This window comes from Rousettus aegyptiacus, unplaced genomic scaffold, assembly GCF_014176215.1.
Source record: "Rousettus aegyptiacus isolate mRouAeg1 unplaced genomic scaffold, mRouAeg1.p scaffold_m13_p_4, whole genome shotgun sequence".
In the NCBI taxonomy this organism is placed as follows: Eukaryota; Metazoa; Chordata; class Mammalia; order Chiroptera; family Pteropodidae; genus Rousettus; species Rousettus aegyptiacus.
The window spans coordinates 16,223,823-16,247,378 of record NW_023416307.1 but is presented as its reverse complement, the minus strand read 5'-3'; the positions used below and the strand labels follow the sequence as shown (position 1 = coordinate 16,247,378).

Sequence of the window (23,556 nt, the reverse complement as noted above, 5' to 3'; positions counted from 1 at the left end):
CTCTGTTATTGCAACAAACAGGATTTGGGTATGTTAGCATGGTATCAGCCCTTTTGTGGGCTGAGCCTAGAGGTTGAGGAAATTAGTAGGAAGATAGAAGGAATGAAATGCTACGGTAGGCCTGGGTGTTAAGGGAACGCAGCCGAGATTAAGTATAAATTTGAACAGGGGTCGAGTAAACAAGACCAGATGCTAAGAACCCAGGGGCATCTGATCTAATTTTAGGTGTGTGTCTTAAAACCCTTGTAGCATAGGCCATGGAGATTTCAATTAGCACTGTGCCAAAATAGGGATTTTTATTTATAAAATCAAGGCACTGGAACAAGAACTGAGCTGAGCCAATGGAAATAGGTCAGGTCAAGATGAGTTTATTCATCACTTGTCAGGGTGTAGGCAGGTCAGTATTCCCGCCACTGTAAACAGTGAACTGGATTGAGGAAGTTGGAAGAAGAGACAGACTCTTGGTAACTGAATCAGCGTTATTCCTCCTCCACTGGGAAAGGTTCGTGCTAAAAATTCTAAACTACACGGGGAGCTGTAGCAAGTCTCCGCTCAAAAATATCGGTGTACGATCACTGAATTGTTTTTTTCTCTTTTGTCTATGAATCTAATAAATGTGCAATGCCAACCTCATCGTCACCTATTTTCTCCCCATATCCCATTTCCTTAAACTTTCACTGATTTGAATTATGACTCACATTACTACATTAGCTCAACATTCTCCATTCTTCGCCTCTGAAATTCTTATATACGCATTAAAGGAATGTTAAAAGTCACCTCATTTTGAAAGCTTTACCAGATCTCTTCATGATAATGAATCATTCCTGTCTCTGAACTTCCTGTTACTTTACCACTAAGCAGCACTTATTTCATGTTATGTTTCAGTTTGTTTATGTATTTTTCCAATTAGAGTCTCTGCTTAGGATGGATAATTAATGTCTTAATTATCTTCCTATCTTCCTAAAACCTAGCAAAGTGGTTTGCATATAGTGAACCATCAACATGTGTCTATTAAGTCAAGTTGTTTGATTATTTACACAAATTCTAAGCCTGACTCAATGAATCACATATTGTTCTCAGTTAGGTTACTTAGCCTGTCTTATCCCCAGTACTTCATTTGTAAATTGGGGAGACAATCTAATATCAGTGAATTTGTATGTTAATTTTATAGTTAGGGAAATCCCATAAGGAAAAAACAAGAGACAGTCATATAACTCCATAACTATTTATTGTATAGCTAAAGTTTGCCAAGCCAGAAGAATCTCTGCGGGGCCAGCTCAGTGCAGACAGCATCTGAACCTTGGCCAGTTTCACATATGAAACAGCCACCTAATATCCCTGATTTATAGCATTGACCAACATCATTTCTGCCTCAGTTGAAAGTGTATTGTTCGAATGATACTTTAAAAAAATAGCATGGAAATAATAATGTAAAATTAGTAACATATGGACAGGAAGAGGAAAAAAGTAGAATTCGAAAAGATAAATGCAGTAAATGAAAATGATATTAAACAGGAAAATATAAGCAAAGATAGTTATGATAAAATAACCACAATAAGCCTAAGTAAATTAAACATAATTTTGCCAAAGACAGTGCTGTGTTCTTAGGTTGGCGTCCGTGATAAGTATCTTGGACCTTGCCTCATTATTCTCTGCAGGTGTGGGCTCATTCTAGGTAATTCACACAGGGAAGAGAGAATTCAGACTCATATCCTTTAATTTCCACCAGTTCAGGGAAAAATTTTTTCCTTGAGTCACCTCCATTGGGAAATTTCCTCTTCTACTATTCCATAGTAATCTTGCTCAACATGGGTGGGGCCATACCCTTCTAACTGCCGACACCCACCTTAGGAGATAGGGTGACTGATCTTCACCAGGATGATAGCAGGAGCGGCCAAGATTGCAAACATTTGTTACATGTGGAGAGAAATGCCTAAGAATGAGGCCAAGCAGAGCAGAGAGATCTATAAAGTGGCATTGTCTTGATATCTATTGTCTTTGCATTCCTAATCTAGACATGCTCAAATTTAGTTTAATTTCTTGATTTCCATATTACTTTGAGTTACTACATTCTCTTTTGTCTTAAGCTAGTTTGAGTTGATACATATAAGTGTGTGTATATGTGTATAAATATTTTTACTTAAATCCAAAAGAATAATATATTCATTTTAGTCTAATATTTAGCACGTTCAGTTTGTGTGGCCCCAAGCCATTTGTGACTCAGAGGCCAATTTAATTCTTGAATTTGCTTTTTGGTTCAGTTTTCACCTAAAGGTTATACCCAAGGATTTGATTGGTTCTGGACTCTTGGAGTCCTTATTATTATTGAACATTTATTTACCAAGAATCCTCTGGATTAAACTGAAACAGGTACCCTGGGGACCATCTGAAAGAGAAAAATCCTGAAGAAACATATAGTTGAAAAATTTACTATGTCTAGTTTATGTATACCCTCAAGCATCTCTTGAGGTTCAAACTAAATTGGGGGATGGAGCAGTATTTTCATCCAACTGAAAATTATTATTAAACTCCGTTTAAACAATTTAAAAATATATATTTAATATCATGCATTTTGAATACAGCCAGAAAACATAAAACTTCTAAGAACAGCTTATGTACAGGGATATAAAGAGACTCACTGACAGTAAAATTCTATATTAGTGGCATGAAACTATGACAATTTTCATTTAAAAAGTAATTAAATGGAAAAAATGTTAAAAAGTAAAAAGCCAATGATTAGAGGTAAACAACCACATAAAATGCTTAGAAATTGTAGAGTGGTAAATGTCATGGAAATCTAGAATCACAGAATTAACTCAATCAGTATATTTTCTAGACCGTTCTATCTCCAGCATCTATACAGTGCCATCATTGGCACTAGGAGAAAATCATAGGGAATTTTTTTCTTGCATTACAAAATGAAATTAATTCAAATTACATTAAAATGAATTATTTTTAAAAGAGGGTCATGTCCACACTGCGAATTTGTATAAGGACTTGGATGTGTCTCAAAGAAAAGGCCAATGAAATTTGAGACAATCGAATAACCAGAATGCCAAGATCAATTCTCCAGAACAGAGAACAATAACAAGAATCTCTAACTTCTGAAGAGTGAGCTCCTTGTGTTGGGCAGATAGGGTTCACCAAATACCCACGTCTGCCACTCTACTTCTCAGCTTCCTCTGCAGTTAAGTCTTATAGGCCGAGGCAGTTCTCAGTAGGTGTGCTTCTTCCATTCCTCTATCAGTTTTCCACGGTGACCAACAGCACCAGAGAGCATGATTAGAAGATAGTCTAGGTTACCCACATCGGCACATTGGATTCTATGACCATAAAATAAACTTTTATTGTCTAAAGCCATTGAAATATATACATATTTGTATATTTATAGTATTATTAATATAGTAATATAAGAAGGCTTAGAACTCTCTTCTCAGGAAAGAAGATATCTGTGAGCCTTCTTGGAATAATACCTCAGTGGCAAGGACTGGAAAAATAAAAGAAGCCTATTGTTACCAAGAGGCCAGTGTTAGAGACTGACCGAGAGAATACCAATTGCTGGAGGAAAATTACTTCAGTTTTGGAGATCCAACTATTGGCAGTGCTACTTTAGAGGGGATCACAGTGGAATAACTGAGGATGAGCCCAACACAGACCATGCTAAATCTCCTTGAGACTGAATATTGAGTTGGGCAGTAGTTCCCCAAGCTCCTGTGCCTGGAGCCCTACTGTTAATTGTGGCCTTATTGACTGAGGTCTTCTCTATGCTCCACTCCTTCTTGCCAAACTAATTCTTAGATTCCTCAGACTTCTTTAGAGACTCATTCTGAGCCACTGTACTAGAATCAGAGTGACTGGCTTTGAATCCTGCCTTCCAGCAAGATGACCCATCATAAATTGTTTTTATCACACCATTGCTTCTCTGCCTGACTTTGCTTATTTGAAGATGGGGATCATAGTTACACTTATCTCATAGAGCTGATATGAAGATTAAATGAGGTAAATCGTGTAAAGTGCTTAGAACAGTTTCTATCACAGCAAAACATTCAGTAATCGTCAGCTCTCCTCGTTATTATTGCTCGGATGTTCAAAAGCTGCACCAGAAGCTCTGACTCTTCCTTGCCTTCTGTTTTGGGTCTAATCTCTGAGATTTAAATTCCAGACACAAATCAGTAAAGAGTTTGTTATATTCTCTTGGGACTGGGAATGTGGACTTTTGTACCCTTCTTGAATATGCTCTATCTTTAAACTTGCATGTTCCTGTGATTTCAAACATGAATAGTTTGGCATACCAAATGCCATAAGAGAGGATTGGAGGGTACAGGCAGAGAGTGAGGTATTGGAGTTAAAATTTTCAGGAATTTCATAGTTTTTCTTTTTCTTTTCTTCAACTTCTCATAAGAGGTATTCCTTCTTTTTTTCAGTTAATATAATATCTCTGTTCTTTTCATTAGGGTGGCTTTGGGGGTACTGGTAAATAGCCCATTTCTTTAAGAGGGTGCTGATTTTACAAGTGTGTTCACTTTGTGAAAATGAATAGACTGGAAATTTATGATTTGTGCACTTTTTTGTATGTTATACTTCTTAAATTTTACATTTAAAAAGGCTTGGGTAGAAGTGCAGTCTAGTTTTTTATGTGATAGGACTGATTTTCTGCAAGATTGGAAAATTTTTACCCACACACATACTCATTTTATGATTCGTGTACTGCATAAAATAGTTGTTGTTGGTTGTGTAATAACCCTAAGTATGCAATTATTAAGAGGTGATATATTTTGTTTGAAGGAAATACATATAGTTCCACTTAAAATGTAATCATTCTTATTTGTCCATCAGTAGAAAAAAATCTGGTAAACTGATTATATAACTTGATTATGTATTTTTTTTAACAGATCTCCTTATATTATTAACATAAAGAAAGCACATTTTAGCAATTTAAAAGAAGAATCTCATGTAGTTGAATTCAAAATATTCAAAATATATTGTGAATTTTTTAAAAAAGTAACCAAAAACATTGTGTGTGTTATTCTATTATTTGAGTAAAAAATAGTCAGGAAAACGAGAGACTACATATAGCTATTCTCTACTTCTTAAAACTTCACTTTTTCAAAAAACCTGCATTAGTATCTGTTTTGCTAACTGAAAGAAATCTAAAGATGATTTTCACTTTTAAATTAATGGTAGTTGCTTCTTTGATTCATACCATTTCAGTTTACAGAAGGTTTCATAGGAAGGCTCTACTTTTGGACAGTGAGGGAAATCTGTATTTAATTTTCTTCTATATATGTGTTTAAACTATATCTGAAAGAACATAAGAGACGAATAAAAGTGACTCTTTTGGTGGGATGGGTAGGAACCAGGAAAATTGGGAACAAAATCAGAATGAGAAGATACTTCACAGTAAATATCTTTATGATTTCAAGTTAATGAAAAATACAGATAATCTCCTCAAAACAAATGACATGCAAACATGCAATAAGTCTCCTAAGATATTAATTATTTAGGTCTTAGGGATATTTATCCTCAAGACCCAAATAAAACTCAAAGACAATATACTCTACCTGGAGCAATTCACTGTTAACAAGGGAATCCCATGCATTCAGGAGAAAAGGCAGGAAGGGAGGGGAGGTAGGGGGAGATGTGGACAGGAACCAAAGGTAAACTTTGCTGCCTTGTAAGGTTCATCTTCTTAATGCCTTTGGGGGGAAACTGAGGTATGTCATTTTCACAAAGATTCTTTCCCTTCACACTTGGGAAGACGAATTGCTTCTTTTTCCCAGAGTTCCAAGGGATGGATTCAATATTTTAAGTTATAGATGAAATGCTTTGTGATTGAGAGGAAATGTTTTGCATTTTATATACTAAATAGAAAATACTCTTCCTGTTTCTTAGCAATAATCATAGAAGTGTTGCTCTAATACCTTTTATTTTTTATATAAATTGATTTTTTATTATAGTTTTCTGGAACTTTGCATATTTCCTGTCATTTAAAATAAAACAATATGTAAATTCACACATTTAAACTAATAGTGCAGAGTTTGTTTTAAAGCAGCAAAACTTTTCAATTTTTTTTGACAGAAAGACGGAGAAAGTGGTAAGTTCTTGTTATCACTCCAGAAAAAATGTTCAACCCTTTTATATGAAAGCTTCTAAAACATTCCTGTGTTAGCCAGTTTTACTTATTTGTATCTTCTTGCCAAACAAATACTAAGGAAGATAATTGACCTAAATAATATGAAATTTCTAATTGTGACAAGTGTCAAAATAAATAATTTTGTTATAAGTCAAGATTTTTAACATGAATTGTTAAGATTTCCTTGTCTGATATTTACATTTTAAAATATCATTTAAAGTTTTACAGCATGTTTGTCATATGTCTTGGCTATTTAACTTTTGTCCTGTCCATGTAATACTCTTTTGAGAGGGAAAACATGATAATTTAGCTAGTAAATAAAATCACCTCTTCACTTAGTGGAAAGTCAATCCGATTTAGATTTAGAAAATCTAGATTGAAGTCTAGACTCTTTGAATGACAATATGTGTGCGGGGGGGGGGGGGGGGGGGGCGGGGGGGGGAGGATAGGGACATCTCGACCACATCCCAGGTGTCTCGTGGTGTAATGCAGCCGATAGAATGTAACACGCTGTATAGTTAGTAGAATCAAATATGAAATTGTATAAAAATGTTTTTGAAATTTTAATCATGTGAACATGTTATTATTCACTTGCTATGGTATAGATTAACTGGAAAATTTACAAGCCTCCGCTTTACAAGCTTTGCTGGGTAGATGTACCTACAACGCAAACGGTAGTGACTGACAACATCTGAATGAAAATACTGCTTGTGATAAAAGTGAATAATAGTTTCCCAAGTTCTAACTTTCTCAAACACCGAGACTTGTGTTAAAGCCACTATGATGAGTTTTGCTATGGTTGGATCACACTAATTTTTCAATTTTGCATCTTTTCATTTGACAGGAACAAACTTAGCTCTTCCAAATAGTAGTGATGTTTGTTCATGATTTTTAAAAATTATTGATATTTTTCCGTTTGACTTTCTTCAAGACTCTTACATCCCATATCAACATTTCATAGTATAATTAATTTATTGGCCTCATAACTGATGCCAGTAGTTTAATTTTTCAAGTGGTTGAGGTCACGTGCACGATGTGGATGGTACAACCTAAGACGGCATTGTGATAGACAGTTTTAAATTTTTAGATATGCATAGTCATCAGGATGTGTCTACGTACCAAAAACCTCCCCATGTAAATTGTTTCCATGTCATGTTTTTTTCTTCATGCACAGCCATGTTTTTTGCTTCATGCACATCTATAGTGACAAAATGGCGGATGGATAAACCACAGATGGTTTTATCTCGATGGCTGCATCATGGTACATTGTTAGTTTCATGTCTGTGCCACACAAGGAACGCTGGCTTTACTATGGGCATCTGGCTGACAGTTCCTTGGGGGCTTGTCACATATGTCATCTGAGTATCCCAGCTGTGTATTCAGATCCCTGGTGTTTACTCTGGCACAAAAAGGTGCTTATGAGCCAACCAAATCCTTTTGTTAATTCTGTGTATAGCTAGGACTCTTAAATCCTAAATCCCTAATATCTAACTTCCTTCTTGTGTTTAAATTGGTTGATTTGTCAAAGATTTTTTTTCTGTAGCTGTGATCAATGAGGTTTAGGATTATTGTAAATCAGAAGATGCTTCATTTCAACTAAAAACATTGATATAACAAGCTAAAACGTATATAGGGTGATTAAATAATGAGGCCCCTACTAGATGCAATCACAAAGATTTTGTTGTTTTGTGTGTTACCTCACAAAATAAAGTTGCTGCAACAGTACAGTTTTTAGCAGCACTTTTTTAATTTACAAAACATAGATAAATATTTTCAGATTAAATGTCTGTAAGGTATATTTGGGAGAATAGCAAGGTTGACCTCATGGAGCTCCACAGTTTATCTGTGAACCTCCTAAAGCCCCTTGGATGTCCTAGGGAAGTATAGTTAAAACAGCAGACATAAAGAAAAATATATGTTTGTGACATGATGGAGCAGAACTACAAAGAAAACTATAATATCACACATATAAATACATGAAAATAGAAAGTAGGGAGAAGGCAAAGTCAGGTGAAATCATAACTTTTGCTATCTCATGAGTATGGAGTGATGATTTGACATTTTTTTATTATGGACTTATAAATTAGTAAGATTTCCTATGATGGCTTCCATAAAGGAACATTTGTTCTATACTCACAGATCTGCAAGATGGCTGAGACATTTCTTCTCCAGGCTTTGGGTGCATTGAGGTGTGTTCAACATTTCTGTCAGTCTGAGATGCAAACAGAATGAATATTAGCTGACTAGGGCATATTCTTCTCATGGCTGGGAATAGATAAGAGGCCAAACCAAAAAACCCATAAGCATCTTTAAAGCCTCTGTCTGAATAGGTTGTTTGTCATATCCCATCATATTCCTTTGGTCAAGGCAAACCACATAATCAAACCAAACATCAATAGGGTGGAAATGTATACTTCTCCGGTGGTGGGGTAGGAGGATGAATATTTGTGGTATAATTATATAATCTACCCATAATTTGTCTTTGGATAACAAATATTAAATTTCCTTTCTTGCATCCACAAAACATATTCACTTCTTTGCCAATGAAGACTCCTTTCTTCCCTCAAAATTTTATGCTTTTATGGCATCAGATTTGAAGTTTAAGATCTTATCATAGTCTCTGTGTCATATCTACTCTTCCTCCCTAACCAACATTCAATGGTGCAATAGGACAGGATAATTTACAAAAAATATGTAATTTGTGGCTACCCACCTCTGTGCCCAAAGCCAATGTCACAAATTTTACATTTTCCTTCAGACAACTACCCACTCCTGGTATCAACTTCTGGTTTAGTTGGCTTTTTTTTTTTTTTTTTTTTTTGCTTTATTGATGTTACATAACAATGGATTGAAGCATGCTGGTAACTTACAACCACACAACTTATTCTCACAAATGATCCTGTGATTTGACTGTGGGGGTCTCTGCTCTAGACTGTCCTGGGGATCAGATTATCCTGGCACCCAGGCCGAAGGAGCAGTTGCTATCTGGAAAGATCTTTCCTTGTGAAGAGATCAAAAGTGCAAGAGAAGAAGACAAAGCACCCATGAGCATTTTAAGTTTTTGCTTGGATGTGACTTATATCCTCTCATGTCTCATAAAACCAAAGTAAATTACATGGCCAAATAAAAACCAATAAAGTGGAGAATTTTACTTCTCCCATAGAAGGTTCGATGGGAGGGTCAATATTTGTCAAAGTAATACAATCTACCTAAAATGATTAAGAGGCTGTAGCCAAATAAAATGTAATTATGGTCTTAAGTGGGAATGGGGGTGAGGCTGGGGAAAGTTTCTGAACTTACCCTAAGAAGAAACTCTTGCCTTAAAAATATCTTGCCTTGTTTCCTTGGATAATTTTCTCAGTGCCACTCAGGGTCTTCACAGTTTTAGTTCCACACAAAATTTGCTTTGCTGGAAAATTTCTTATAGACTGAAGGTCTGGGAAGAAGTAGAACCCTATAATATAAATCACTCAAATTGTAGGCCATAGACAGTTATTCTTTTACTATGTTGAAAAGATTATTTTCAATGAGGCAATCATGCATTTCAGGTTTACAAAATTAACATTATTAGTTCCTTGTTGTGAAATTGTGATCTTTTAAATTAAACAGCTTTACATTTCTATGATTACTAGAGAAGGGAAAAGGAAATAACTAAACAGAATTTCAAGTGTTTAGGCTTATGATTACTTGGATTTCATTATCTGTAATAGCATATAATATGTTTTTATAATTTATTATAAAATATTTAAAGACAGTGGGGGAAATACTCATAAATGCAAAGAAATTAGCATAACAGAAAGCTTATGTTTGGCATCATTTTAAAAATAAAATGCTTGGTTAAAGAGGATTGTCTGAAGTTAAAAGGTGGGTTAATAAGCCTCTAAATAACAGCATTATGCATTAAAATACCAATCAAGAAGGTAAAATATATGACTATGAATCATTGAGTAAGCACAGTTATAATAATTTTGGCATAATTTTTGTCATTATTGATCAAAATTGTTTTTATGATAATGACTTTCCTAACAGATGAGTATAGAAGAAGATAAATACAAATTGCTAGAAATACAAATGCTTTTTTATTTTATGATTTCTTTCATTTATACTTAAAGGATCTTCACTTACTTCTGCGCAGGTGTTTCAACTTTTATAATGAGTTTGATTCAATTCAAAAAAAACATTTATATAACCCCAATCATGGGCAAGACACCATGGGGAGATGAAAGCAAAGATGGCTCTTTAATTGGTGATATGGTAAGTCACTGAGAAGAACATGTCTGTTGTAGTTTGTCTTTGAAGAAACAATTTAACTCAAATTTTAAATTCTTTTTTTCCTTTCATCTTTTCTTTCTTTCTTTTCTTTCTTTCTTATTTTTTTTTTTATTAGTTTCGAGTATACAGTACATCGGTTTTATACAGTTTATAAAACCATCCTCCTAATTACTCCTTCTCTCCTCTGGTTTTCCACCTAGCCAATAAATTAATTCTAACTATATCTTCTATGCTGTGCTCCCCATCCTGTGACCATCTTTCAACTACTAATTTGTACTTCTTTAACCCTTTACCCCATTCTCCTAGACTCCCAACTCCACATTCCCTCTTTCTGTCACCAAGTTGTCTTCTATAATTGTGAGTCAGTTTTTGATTACTTTGTTCTTTCTTTCCTTAGATTCCACATGTAACTGAAGTCATATGGTACTTAATTTTCTGTCTGACTTATTTCACTCAGCATAAGAACCTCTAGGTCCATCCATGTCATTGCAAATGGTAGGATTTCATTTTTTTAATGGATAAGTAATATTCCATTGTATTTATGAACCATAATTTCTTTATCCAATTATCCGTTGATAGGCACTTAGGTTGCTTCCATATCTTGCTATTGTAAATTGTGCTGCCATGAATGTTGGGATGCATAGATCTTTACGAATTATTGTTTGGGTTTTCTTTGAATAAATATCCAGAAGTGAAATTGCTGGGTCAAAAGATATATCCATTTTTAATTTTTTGAGAAACCTCTAGACTGTTTTCCATAGCATCTGTACCAATTTGCAATCTCACCAACAATATATGAGGATTTAAAATTTTAAATGTACTAATTGGTGTTACAAGAAAGTATCAGTACTTCTAATAAAGATTTTCCACAGGGTAACTGTCAGCTCCAATCCCTGCCAACCCACTAAATACTCAATATTTTTTATTTCAACATCATGAAATGACACTGCTTGAAGTGTGCCCTGCAGTAGCCTATTTATTTTATAACCTATTCAGCAGAAATTGTTTCCATGGCTGCCAGCCATTGGATGTGTGCTAACTCTGTGACTTGGCACAGCAGTGCTTCCTTCCATTTGGTTTAATTTAAGCATCTTCTTCAGCTATACCTTCCAGTGACTGCCTAAGCCTTTTCCGAAAAGGTGCTAGGAAGAGCCCTGAGCTGGCCATTTGAATATCTAGATTGTAACTCTGGGGACATGACCACGTTGCTCTGTCTTACTTTACCTTTGAACCTATTAAAATAAGGATTTGAAATTTATCTTTTCAGAGTCAACTTTTAGCTTCATTTCATCCTCTATGTATTGCTTATTACCTCCTTCAGTCTTTACTGCAAAATATAGTATAAGTCCTCCAGCTTCGGAATCGCAGGGCCTGGCCTCACCCCCTGCTCGCTTTGTGGGCTTTGTTTCCTTATCTGTAAAACAGGGACAACGATGCTTTCACCTCAGACTTATTCACATGAGTAAACTAGCTAGTCACTGCAGTGCTTAAGACATTGCTAGGCACGAGTCGCTGCCTTCCCCTTTTGGTCCCCCAAGCAACACAATTTCTTATTCTTTCCATCTGTTCTCACTTTCACTCCTGTTTGCTCCTCAGGCCTTTAACCAAAGGGCCCAACTAGGTGTTCTGAGGATTGAAGAGATGTGAGCTCCCCTGGGCTCGACATGGGCTTCGGGTTAGAAAGGCCGTAGCTAAATGATGGGTACGACTGCCTTGGTGACCCTGCGTTGTGACAGGAGAAAGTACGTAGTTTTATATAAGAAAAAGGTGAGGAAGTCTAGCCACACTGTGACACGGCTAGAAAGTAATTCTGTTTTAGTTTAGCAGAGACACTCCAGGGCCGGCCTATCTGCAAACCCAATTCTCAGAAAAGAGCTTGGCTTTAATGTGTGGTAAGCTTCTGTCACTAGTAACGAGAGCCTCAAAAACTCTACCCCGTGTGTAAATTCTTTATCATTTTATTTGGGTTTGCCAAGCAGTAATATTTGTAAGATTATGTTTTTATGGGCTAATTTTATTGATTTCTTAATACATCTCAAAGTACATATATAACTATTAAAATTTTAAGAATCTGTATTTCACCTAAAATAATCCCAATCATCTTTGGGAAACATTGACTTAGTTTTGGTTAGAGCTGGTGAATGGCTATGTGATGATGGGTAGAGGAATAGGTACATGGAATAGGAAAGAAATATCTTGGCAAACAGCAGTTAGTGGAGCTTCCAGTCTTTCTATTTCTGTTGCACAAGATGTGGTGTGAAGTTGTGTTAAGAGCACAAGTTCTAGAGCCTGACTTCCGGGGTTCAAATCCTGGCCGTTATCAGTTAGCCATGTGTGACCTTGGGCAAGTTACTTAGCATCCTGTGCCTCAGTTTCCTTATCTTTAAAAATGAGATAACAAGAGGATCCTCAGACTTTTGTGGGGATGAAATGAGTTGAGATATATAAACCTTTCAAAACACTGCCTGGCACATAACTATAAAATGACATTATTATTATTATTACTATTATTATTTTTATTATTATTTGCCTCATAAAAAAGAGAAGACCAAGTCAATCTCAGAGTCTCCAATAACATTGTGCAGTGCAAAGACCTGAGTTTAGCTTTAACAGCCCAGCTAATAATACTTTAATGAAACACCAAATAAAATATTTTGAATCTTTTTTAAAAATAAGATACTTTGGCCTTAGTTCATAATGGTTAGGCTACTTCTGGTAAGACTTTATGCATTCTCTTTTCTGCTCCTCTAAAGTGCCAATGAAAGGATTTCATATTCAAAATTGTATTATTTATTACTTTACACTGCGACTTAAAACAATAAATCTATCAAGGTTTAAAAGTTTAAGTCAATAAAATACTGTCTATATTCAGACCACAACTTTCAAAAAACACATAATACAGAATGCATGATATTTTAATTCTTTGGTGATATATTGAAGAATGATATTTCAAATTGTATTATTCACACAATGAATCAATAGAGCTGAACTTTTTTAAATGCCAGAATAAAGAAATTTGCCATGCCCAAGGCTCTTGGTGAATTGTTTGCATTAAAATAAGTGCAAGAAAGAAAACCACACCTTATTTTTGTTAACTTTAAAGGCATTAAATAAGCTACTCCTGTGCGTGAAAACAAATGTGTCCTCATTCAAATGCTCCACTCTTACTCCGTGATCCCTGTCAGGCTTGCCCTGTGAGTGGAAAGTGGGTCTTTGCCGGCTCAATGGAGACTGTTCTCCACAGGTAATTGTGTTTCTGGAAGGACGTCAGGTGACTTTTTTAGGTGTATAGGAAAAGGAACCAAGAATGTACAATGTTTTATTTTCTTTTTCTTGTCATGAAACCTTAAGATGGCATAAGAAATGCTTATTTCTGGTATTGTTTCCTGGCCTCTCAACCCCTGTTCACAGCTTTTATATGTACATTTCATGGGTATACCAAGGTCTCTGTTGATCGGTAATTCTTGAGGTAAGTAGTTGCTGGTAACATTTATACAGTATCTGGGAATAAGGTAATGCAATGTAAAGAAGAGACAAGGAACAATACATTCCTTCATCTTTAATTCCCTCAAATGTTCCCATATGTCTGATGATGTGTGGGTGTAAAGTGACTTATTAACATGTGTCACTGGAAGGCAGGAAGGATCTGGGATATGATTTGCATTCTAAATTCTCTTTTATTAAATAAAATAGACAAAATTAACATTGGGTTGGAAAAGGGCATACCAGATATGGTTCTGTTTCTGAATGAACTCGGCTGCCAGTTGAGCAGGTAAAATGTAAACATGTAAGCAGCCAAGTAATTTGTGAACATTGGTAGTCTGAAACATTCTACGAGGTGAATTTTATTCAATGAATAAGTGAATAATTTTTATCCATTCAGGGAAGAAAAGAAAGACGTCTGAGAGATGGCTTTTTCAGATGAAAGAGGAGCCAATATTTAGGACAGATATAGCAAAAGAGACCAGAATGGAAAGGGTAGAGAAATTGTAGAAGTACACACAGAGGTGAGAAAACACCCCAAAAAAGTTTGGTCACCTGGTTGGTAGTACAGGCTGATTTATGAAAGTAGGAAATGTAAATGAATCTAGAAAGATAAAGAGGATCAAATTTTGGAGGGCTTCATATACAGTAAAGAAGAATTCAAAATTTATCGTATTGGCCAAAAAGAATAAATTGAAAACTTTGAGTAGTAGAATATGTAAAAATCAGCGTATTCTTTTTTAATGGGAGCTTTTGGTGGTGGCAGTATGCAAAAAATTTTCTTCTAATTTTGGTATTATTTTTCTACAAGTGTATTTATATTAACAGTGGAAGCAAGTCGAGAGGTTAAAATAATGAATATATGAGAAACTTATATTTCTGACAAACAATATGTTGATAGACTGGTACAGGATAATTGGATGTACTGGTGCTGAGGGAAGCTAAAACATAAATTCCAGTTAACTCTTTGAATTAACTGCAGATGTGTCTGCACGAAAGTTATTCCTATTATTATGTACGAATTTTAAGAGAGTTATTTTATGTCATAAAAGGGTTAAGAAGTAGTAGTCATTAGGAATAATATGATCGAATGCTTTCTTAAAAAAATTAAAAAATCTGTCATACATGCAACCAACTGAATGTATTCCACTTATAATAAATGAGGTGTTCTGAACAGGTTTTCTACCAAAACTTATTGAAAATAGCATTTTGTTGCTATGACAACTTAGAACAGCAATTGGAAACTAGAACATTAAAGGTGAGACGGAAAAGACAGACAAGTAGTTCATATTTAGCTAGATGGTATTCCTTTTTAATTTTTATAAATGCAGGGAGAATTTTGAAATTATCATTGAGTTCAAAAATGAATAATTTTTTCCCCTTAAAATTGTATAGGGCTAGAATATCATTACATTTGTATCATCTGTCAGTTATTAAATAAAATGAATCAACTCTCCTCCATTTTTTTATGAATCTTTTCAAAAGCCTTTTTAACCTATTTGAGCTTTGATTGCTTTTGGTAGATTCTGAACATTTTGACCCTCGGGGCAGGATATTATTGCTAGTTGTTGATTGAAACTATGGTTTTCAAAGTGTGTTTTATGAATCCTAAGGGCTCCACAAAATATCTCTATGGCTTCTTTGGAAAGAGGTATGGTTATTATGGCCACTTGATTGAGATGTTTTCTATTTCTTTTGGGTTTCATCTTAACACCATACTAGAAATTGCAGCTGTGAAACTCAGCAATAGAACAGGTATTTCATAACTCAGAAAGTTTGGAGCAATTTGATCAAAAGTTATAAAATTATTTTAAATCCTAAGAATTTTTCACATGAGTTTCAGATAACCATTTGAACAAGCAATGGCATGTTTTTATTTATATTTATTAGATATCCTCAATAAAAGTGTGGTTATATTAAAATTCAGATGGGTAAGATTTTATTCTGTAATTGCTATTTGTAGGCTTTAAAATTTTCTTCATTGAAGTCAGAATTTATTGAATTCCTAATGTTAAGCACTAGGATACAGGATATATTATAATATTGTATCTGCTCTAAAAGAGATTGATGTGTACACATAAAGAGACATAATGTCCCCAACTAACTACTGAAGAAAAAATATAGTGTAATATTAGAAAATATGTAAGAGCAGGAAATATTTTTTCTGGAAATTAAAAAATAAACATATAGGAGGTGATAGTCAACCACTTGGAGAGTGTCAGGACGTGAATGGTACTGTTCTGGGCAAATTAGGACTTTGCCAGACAAATAATGTGTTGCCACTGTATTCAAGGAAGATGTTACTGATGGAAATATATAGCTGTGTGGAGGGAGAAACAAAATTTATATTCTCTAATATTATCATCTAGGAATGTACATCATAATTTGGGATTCATATTTACTCTCACAAAAAAATACATGCAGCGAAAGTGAGGGCGATCGCAATTTCTGCAAAATAGGAATGGAATGTTTAACCTAAGATTCTTAAATGCAAGTGATGTGGATTACACTGGGAAACCTTTCAATTTGTAAGCCTGATATCATAAGAAAGTAACACTTTTAACAGAATAAGTGCAACTTGTGCTCAGTAAATGATTGTTGAATAAATAACAGATGGAGTCACAGAAACAAACTAGCAGAGGGATAAACCGGGGTGGATTTGGATTATGTGGTCAGGGAAGGTCTTTTTGCAGATCAAGGTAGAGACAGAAAGACAGTGTCTTCACTCCCTTTATGATCATCATGAAGAACTTCTTAGCACCCTGAACTATTAACTTGGATTAGGGAAAACCATGTAGAGTCTGGAAGAAGATCCCAGGGTCCTAGTGACCTTCTACATGTAGAGAATAAGCCATGTAGAGAAGGTGTTTTAAGGAGGGGTTGATGTAGATGGGTGGGGGGACTGATTAGGGGATTAAAATATTGAGGCCCACCTCTGTCCTGTATTAAGAACTTTGTATCTTTTTGCAATGAGTATATTACTTAACTTCATAAATATTTAAAAATCTAAACCATTTAAAAAATTGTTTTTTAGTCTCAGATTATTAAATGACTCCTATCCATTAGAGAAGATAGGAGGTACTTAGCTAATACATTCACAATGATTTCTTGCCTCTCTTCTGTCTTGAAAGCTCTTGAAAATTAAGTCTGCTTTATAAATCCTTGTGTCTAGTCCTTGGAGAGAAATATTATAGCATCTAGCATCAATTCCTTATGTGACAGGGTCAATTTATATATTTATTTTGGTGTAAAGGAATTGGCGGCAGAAATGTACTTACTTTTGTCATTTTTTCCCCCTTTCTGTTCAGGGTTATTTTAAAGAAGTATTTTTGAAAGCAGAATATTTAAACTTTATTACAGATAAATGGTAACTTTTACTTTTTTTAAAAAAGCACAGTCTACAGATAAAAGAGACTTTTATGGATACCAGTATCTGCAAGTTACCTAACAGTATGTTCCTTACTATGCCCCAAATTTCCATTTTGCTGTGCTGCATTCTACACATGCATTTGACACATGAGCCATTTACCCTTAGAAACGGTGTGTGAAAAAATAGAGGAGTGACAGATGTACCTCCAGAAGGATATTTAAATTGATTTTTTTTTGGTTCTAATACCTGTGTTATTCCCCTCAAATTCCTGCTAACTTTATATGTCATTCTACATAACCCAGTTTATTGCTATTATGGCTGCTTTGGTACCATTGTTTTCTAATCACTTGATGTATTTGGAGAAACACTGGATATTTGTGAATGTCATAAAGCCATGTTTTATGCTTTGTAGATCTTTAGCTATTTCTCTTCGTGGTACAATTTTCTTTCTGGTAAAGTGGAGCACTTTTATAGAAAAAAAATATTGGTTCATCAAATATTCATTTATGGCTTTATGGTCTCTTAGTTTAATTTTCTTTCACTCAGCTTGGCACTCAGTTTTATTTTGCTTTGTTTGGATTTTCTATTTATATGGCATCTGTAATATGTCCATCTGTTATACAAAGAACTACAGATATTTTTCCAGGAGTCCTATTTTCTGATTAATCTGTATAATAATAGAGTATACCCATTCCTAATAAACTGACATCTTTTTATGGAAAGAAAGAGAGAAAGAAAGAATGGGAGGAAAGAGTAAAAGAAAGGAAGAGGAGAGGGCTGGAGGAAGAAAGGAAGGAAAAATAGTGTTAGATTTTCTTTTGTAAAGCTAAAGAGGACTTTAGAAATAATCTAGCCTAGTGATTCCCAACATTTTTGAGGATTAAGCCTTATTTTTAATGTACATATTTTTCAAGGACACTACATGACAACATTTGTTCTGTCAGTAACTATTGATCAAAAATATATGGAAGAATATTTTATGAATTTAGTAACATTTAAAAAATAAACTATATACATTTGGAAATTCATTGCATACATACAGATAACATGACTTCTTCTGGCTGAGGATAATTCTTAATGTATATAAATATTAAGAATGAAAAATTTGTCAAATAACTGAATTTTTCTGGGGCAGAATGCTACCCATTTGGGAAGTACAGAACTTCTTTGACCCATTCTTTTTAAATTTTAAAAGCGAAAACCAAAAAAGTCTAGAAACTTGCCCAAGATCGTATTAACTGAGAATTTACATTTATGTTTCTGTTAGCCAAGTGATTTTTTCCATATCACAGTACGATGAGGAGTTTGTCAATTGCATACCTAGATAATTCAGGCTGGACACTTGAAGCAAGGATGACTTTAGCTTATACCTTTTTTGGTTTAATAATTTCAATTTTGTTTTATTGTATTAATGTATATTAAGACCAAACTTAGTGATAAACCAACATTAGAATAAAAAGTATGTGCTTATGCTAGAATTATAACAGTACTGGATTACATTGCTTTAAAAGAATAAGGAAGTACTAAAAGGAAATTTTAATTTACTGAGTTGGTATGTAGTTAGACATGCACATAAATGTGTATGATTCTTCAGATTTAAGATATGTCTCTAGTAACTGAGTTCCATAAATATTTTTAAATCATCACCTGAATGGTCAGAGCATGTAACAGACTCAACAGTTCCTAAATTAATATTTTAAATGGCTGGAAAGTGTGATTTTTTTTTTGTAGTGTGTATAATGCTTCATTAAATTTCTAACAACGTTATGAACAGTGGCAGTCCCCTGGATAGCCCTGTGATGACTGAGACTTCTGGGGTTAGAGGAAGAATAGAACTAGCACTCGAATGAGGTCATGTGTTCTATAGGACAGACATATTTTGTAAAGAATAAATAAATCTCGGGGGGAATTTGGCCAACTGCTCATCCTTGCATTTGAGCCAGGTACATGTCCACACAGATGCCAATGTGTCATTTCTGAAGAATTGGGAGGAAAACTCTTGGATTCAATGCTGTCTTCCTGGAATTGACAGCTAATAATTACTCAGAAAAACAAACAAACAAACAAACAGTTTTTGCCTATTATCAAAGTAGTTATATAGGAATGGTTTTATATTTTCACTTTCAAATATTTATTTTATTATGTCCTAGCAATAGTATTTATAGGGCTTAGGAGAATCATTAACTATCACTAAATAAAGTATAATGGAATTAATATTGGATTCCACTAACATTTCAAATATAATAAGTTGTAATAATTTCAAACATTGTAACAAATCTCTTTTGTAGACTGTTGACATGAACTAAATGTTTGTATCCCCCAGGTTAATATGTTGAAATCCTATCTCCAATAGGATGGTTTTGGGAGGTGGGACTTTTGGAGAAGCAGTTAAGTCATAAGAGTGGAGCCCTCATGAGTGGTGCTGCTGCCCTCGTGAAAGGGACCCCAGAGAAGTCTCTTGTCCTCTTTCCATTGTGTAAGGATAAAACCAGAAGTCGGCCATCTGTAACCCTGTGGTGTGCCCTCACTGGAACTGAACTGTGCTAGCACCTTGATCTCACATTTCCAGCCTCTGGAACTGTGAGAAATAAATTTATGTTGTTCATAGGGCACCTAGTTTATGGTGCTTTGCCATAGCAGCCTGAACTCATTAAGACAACCATATTTGCCACTTTTTTGTTCTGGGACATATATGATGAACCCTGCTGTGACGGAGGCTGAAACCCCTGTCTCAAGTTGCCCAAGTGAGGAGCCACGAAATGCAAATCAGTGCCTGGAATTCAGACTGTCTATCCTGAAGACTTATTAATGGACATGTGAAACAGATGCTCACTGGGAATTGCAGATATTTGAAGGGAATGGGGAGAGTGAAAGAGTAATTTGTATATTTGGGAAATACAGATTCCATAGTGTACTATTAAGGGCCCTGATGTCACTTTCCAAAACTTTGGATTCCAAACGTTGCTCAATTGATGTTGCAGAGCCTCAGGAGACTCAGCAATTGATTCATGCTGGAGATTTCATCGGGAATCACTCTTATTGAGCTCACCTTTCTATTCTGGAGCTGGAAGAGATGTGTTTTAAATTTTGAATCAATGTTGACCTCCTTAGCCTCATCAGTTTGAAGTTCTCAGTTGAAATTTTTAAAAATTGGGCAGAGAATGTTAACTTGTAATGGACCTCTCTCCTGATTGCCAGTCACCAGTTATGTGGTCCGGTCATGCTGGGTTTCAGGGCATCTGAGGCCCTGCTCTGCACATGCTCAAACATTCCTCATATAACCCCAAGGTGGCCCTTGGGTGAGCCCCTGTCGCTCGACGGATCTGAAAGCAGTTCTTAAATTTCTCATTTGGATCCACTAATGTGGAGCTAAAATATATTTGTATGAGAAAGTCATTTGCCTGCTGTGATACCTTATATATTTCCACATGGAAAAACAGTGAAAGTCATTTATTTAAAAAAGTGAATATTTGTTGTTTCCCCCTGACAACCAGTAACTGCTATATTTTTTTAAATGCAGTTTTGTTGAAAGTTTTGGGTTTATATCTCCTACTACACTGCATGAAAAAAAATTATGTGGGAGACATCTCCCCCCTGCCATGATCTTCAAAAGGGATATCTAGTACCATTTATATTCTATATTTAAGACTACCCAAAATGTGTTCTCTCAATTTAGTGATGTTCCATCCAGATGTTTTCTAGTGATGGAGGAACAAAGAAAAAAGCTAGTCTTACCAGCCAGTCCCTGAAAAACATCATAGCTAATAAGAGCCCTTGATACTTTGTTTATCTGATAAACCAAACAGCTATTCAAATAACTGCTGAGCAGCCCTAGTAAACCAGAAGGGCCACCCTGAAAGGAGAGAATTCTAACCTAAAGATAAGAAACTATATTTTAGGGCGTCTGTACAACCATATCAAAGATTCAGGTATTACTGTAATTTGGATTTTCTGAAATATGAAAACCAGGGGGCTCCCCCTTGCCAATAATGGCTTTGAGGATTTGCTGGCTTTTTGGATATTGGAGACATTTGGGATGTTTGGGGGTCTACTGACATATAGGAAATTATATCCAATATTATATTGTAATCCACTGATATTCTTTCCCAAAGAGGGACCTTTTCATGATAGCTCTGGGCTACAGAAATATCTGGAATTAGGCCGGAGGCCGGCGTGAGAACTCCCATTCAGAATCCTAGTTATGCAGGCATTTGGAGAAGTAACTCAGGTCACCAGTGAATGAGGATCATCAGCCTCAACCTGGACTGCTACTGGAAAATTCCTGCAAAAATACTTCATTCCTCATCATTCCTCTGTGCTAACCATGACATTCCATTTACTCTTTCACTGTATCATTTATACACACAGTTGTTACTACGTTTCTTTGTCCACACTGGACTGTGAGTCCCTGGACCACAGCCACACCAGTGACACTTTGAAAGGGTTCACAGGGCTGAACTATCCTCCTTTGCCTTGAGGATGTATCTATTTTTCATTTTCCATTAAAAATCCTAGCAGTGCCTGTTTCTTTAGGATGTTTAGTTGTCGGTGAAACTCAAAAACCTATACCCTCTATAGATTTATTAATTGCCCATGTCCAGACATAAAATTAGTATTTTTTCATGGTTATACAAGAAAAAATAAAGTGATAAATGTCTTAATAATTATTTTGGAATTCTATTTTCTTGAGTAGGGTGCGTTTAATAATCTTTAAGGCCTTTCCAAACACTAAAATTTTGTCTTCTGTAGGACTTGACCTTTTTTCAAGAAAATAGTCCAACAGATGTTTAGAGTGAACTTGTGAATTAAGAAAACCAAAGACAGGAAGGTGTTATAGGGAAGTGTACTACCCATTAAAACCAAAAGATTGTATTTAATAAACCCTAGGGCATTTAAAACAGCGTAATGGCAAAATACCAATTCTACTGAAGTTCATTCGTTATGAGAACATCCACAAGATTCCTCTCATGGACCAGACAGATGAAACTCCTGAACTTCTCTCTAATGATCCAGGGAACTCTAGCATGGTTGGGTGGATTGTTTTAATAAAGGCTCAGTAAGGTTATGGGAAAATGCCTTTGTTGGTTTTAAAACGAGTCTTGCTTCTAATGTAAACAACTGTAGGTCACTGGTGATTGCAAAGAAATAGATACATTTATATCCAGGAAATTCCCAAGTATTCAGAATATTTTGCCTTGATGGTTTTCTCTGGAACTGCAAATACGAGCTTGAAATCCACTGGGAAAACTTGCTTCAAATATCTCTTCAATTTTTTCCTCTGGCAATTTAGTCAAACAACCTACTTGGAAGTAATCTATTTGCAGAACCTAGGTGAGGGGAAACCTGCCACATTATATAATTCACTGAGCAAGTTTTGGCTCCCACTCTGGCGATCCATCTTAAATAGTGGCTGGTGCCCCGCATCTCTCAGTACATATGATCAAGCAATTTAGCACAAAAAAGAGAAAGGCCCCACAACTTGGCATCCCCGTGGACATTAATCTTGGAAAAAACCAAATGGATCCAACTTTTGCCAGAGTTTAATAGCAAAGCTGTCGCATTCTACACAAATGGGTCTCGGGTCCGTTAGCGAATGGATAGAGGAGACCGGGAGGAGTGGCGTGGAGGAGGTGGAGCTGCTGACTGGACTGTTTTCGAAGTGGCTTGGGTTTTCAGGGGAGGGGCCGGGGTGCTCCGCACAGCGGGAGAGACGAAGTAGTTAAAAATTATTACTAGCGTGGGGCTGGAACCTTGGGATGTGGGTATATAAGACGGCGCCTCCAGCGCAGAGACGCTGCTGCTGCTGTGAGCTGCGACCAGGGCGCAAGGGCTCAGCCCCTCAATCGCCAGAGGCCGGGGAGAAGAGCAAAGAGGGTCGGTGGGCTCCAACCCAGGGCTCCTGCTTCACCCCTGAGATAGGCACCCCTAAGACCCCCTAACTTCTCTTCCCTCTCCCCGAAAGTGCACCCGCCGGGTCGTGCGCTCCAGTCCAGCACACTCGCGCGCGGCCCCAGCGCGCCCGGCGCCAGGTCCGGCCAAAGGCGATGCGTACGGGAGGCCTGGCGGCTGGGCTTGGGCGGCAGGAGTAGGGCTCGAGAGAAGGCAGGGAGGGCCAGGGGTTCGAGCCCGGGCTGCGCAGTGAGCAGAGGCCGCCTTAGCCGCACGCGACACCTGCTGCTGCAGCCGCGCCGCGATGAGCCGCGTGGTCTCACTGCTGTTGGGCGCCGCGCTGCTCTGCGGCCACGGAGTCTTCTGCCGCCGGGTGGTCAGCGGTAAGTCAAGGGCTCTGCCCGCCCGC

General features: G+C 36.2%; 1 protein-coding gene across 3 annotated transcripts in view; it reads left to right on the top strand.

Moving 5' to 3' along the window:
• CHODL (chondrolectin) overlaps positions 1 to 23,556 on the top strand; it is a 287,033-nt gene that overhangs the window by 244,601 nt on the left and 18,876 nt on the right. For 2 of the 3 annotated variants that reach the window (XM_016148501.2, XM_016148502.2), the window contains exon 1: positions 23,010 to 23,530. The exons of the other annotated variant lie outside the window; for it this stretch is intronic. In XM_016148501.2, coding sequence (XP_016003987.1) covers positions 23,452 to 23,530 — 79 coding nt within the window. In that variant the 5' untranslated portion in view covers positions 23,010 to 23,451. Of the gene's footprint in view, positions 1 to 23,009; positions 23,531 to 23,556 lie in introns of those variants that run through there. 3 annotated transcript variants of the gene reach the window in all.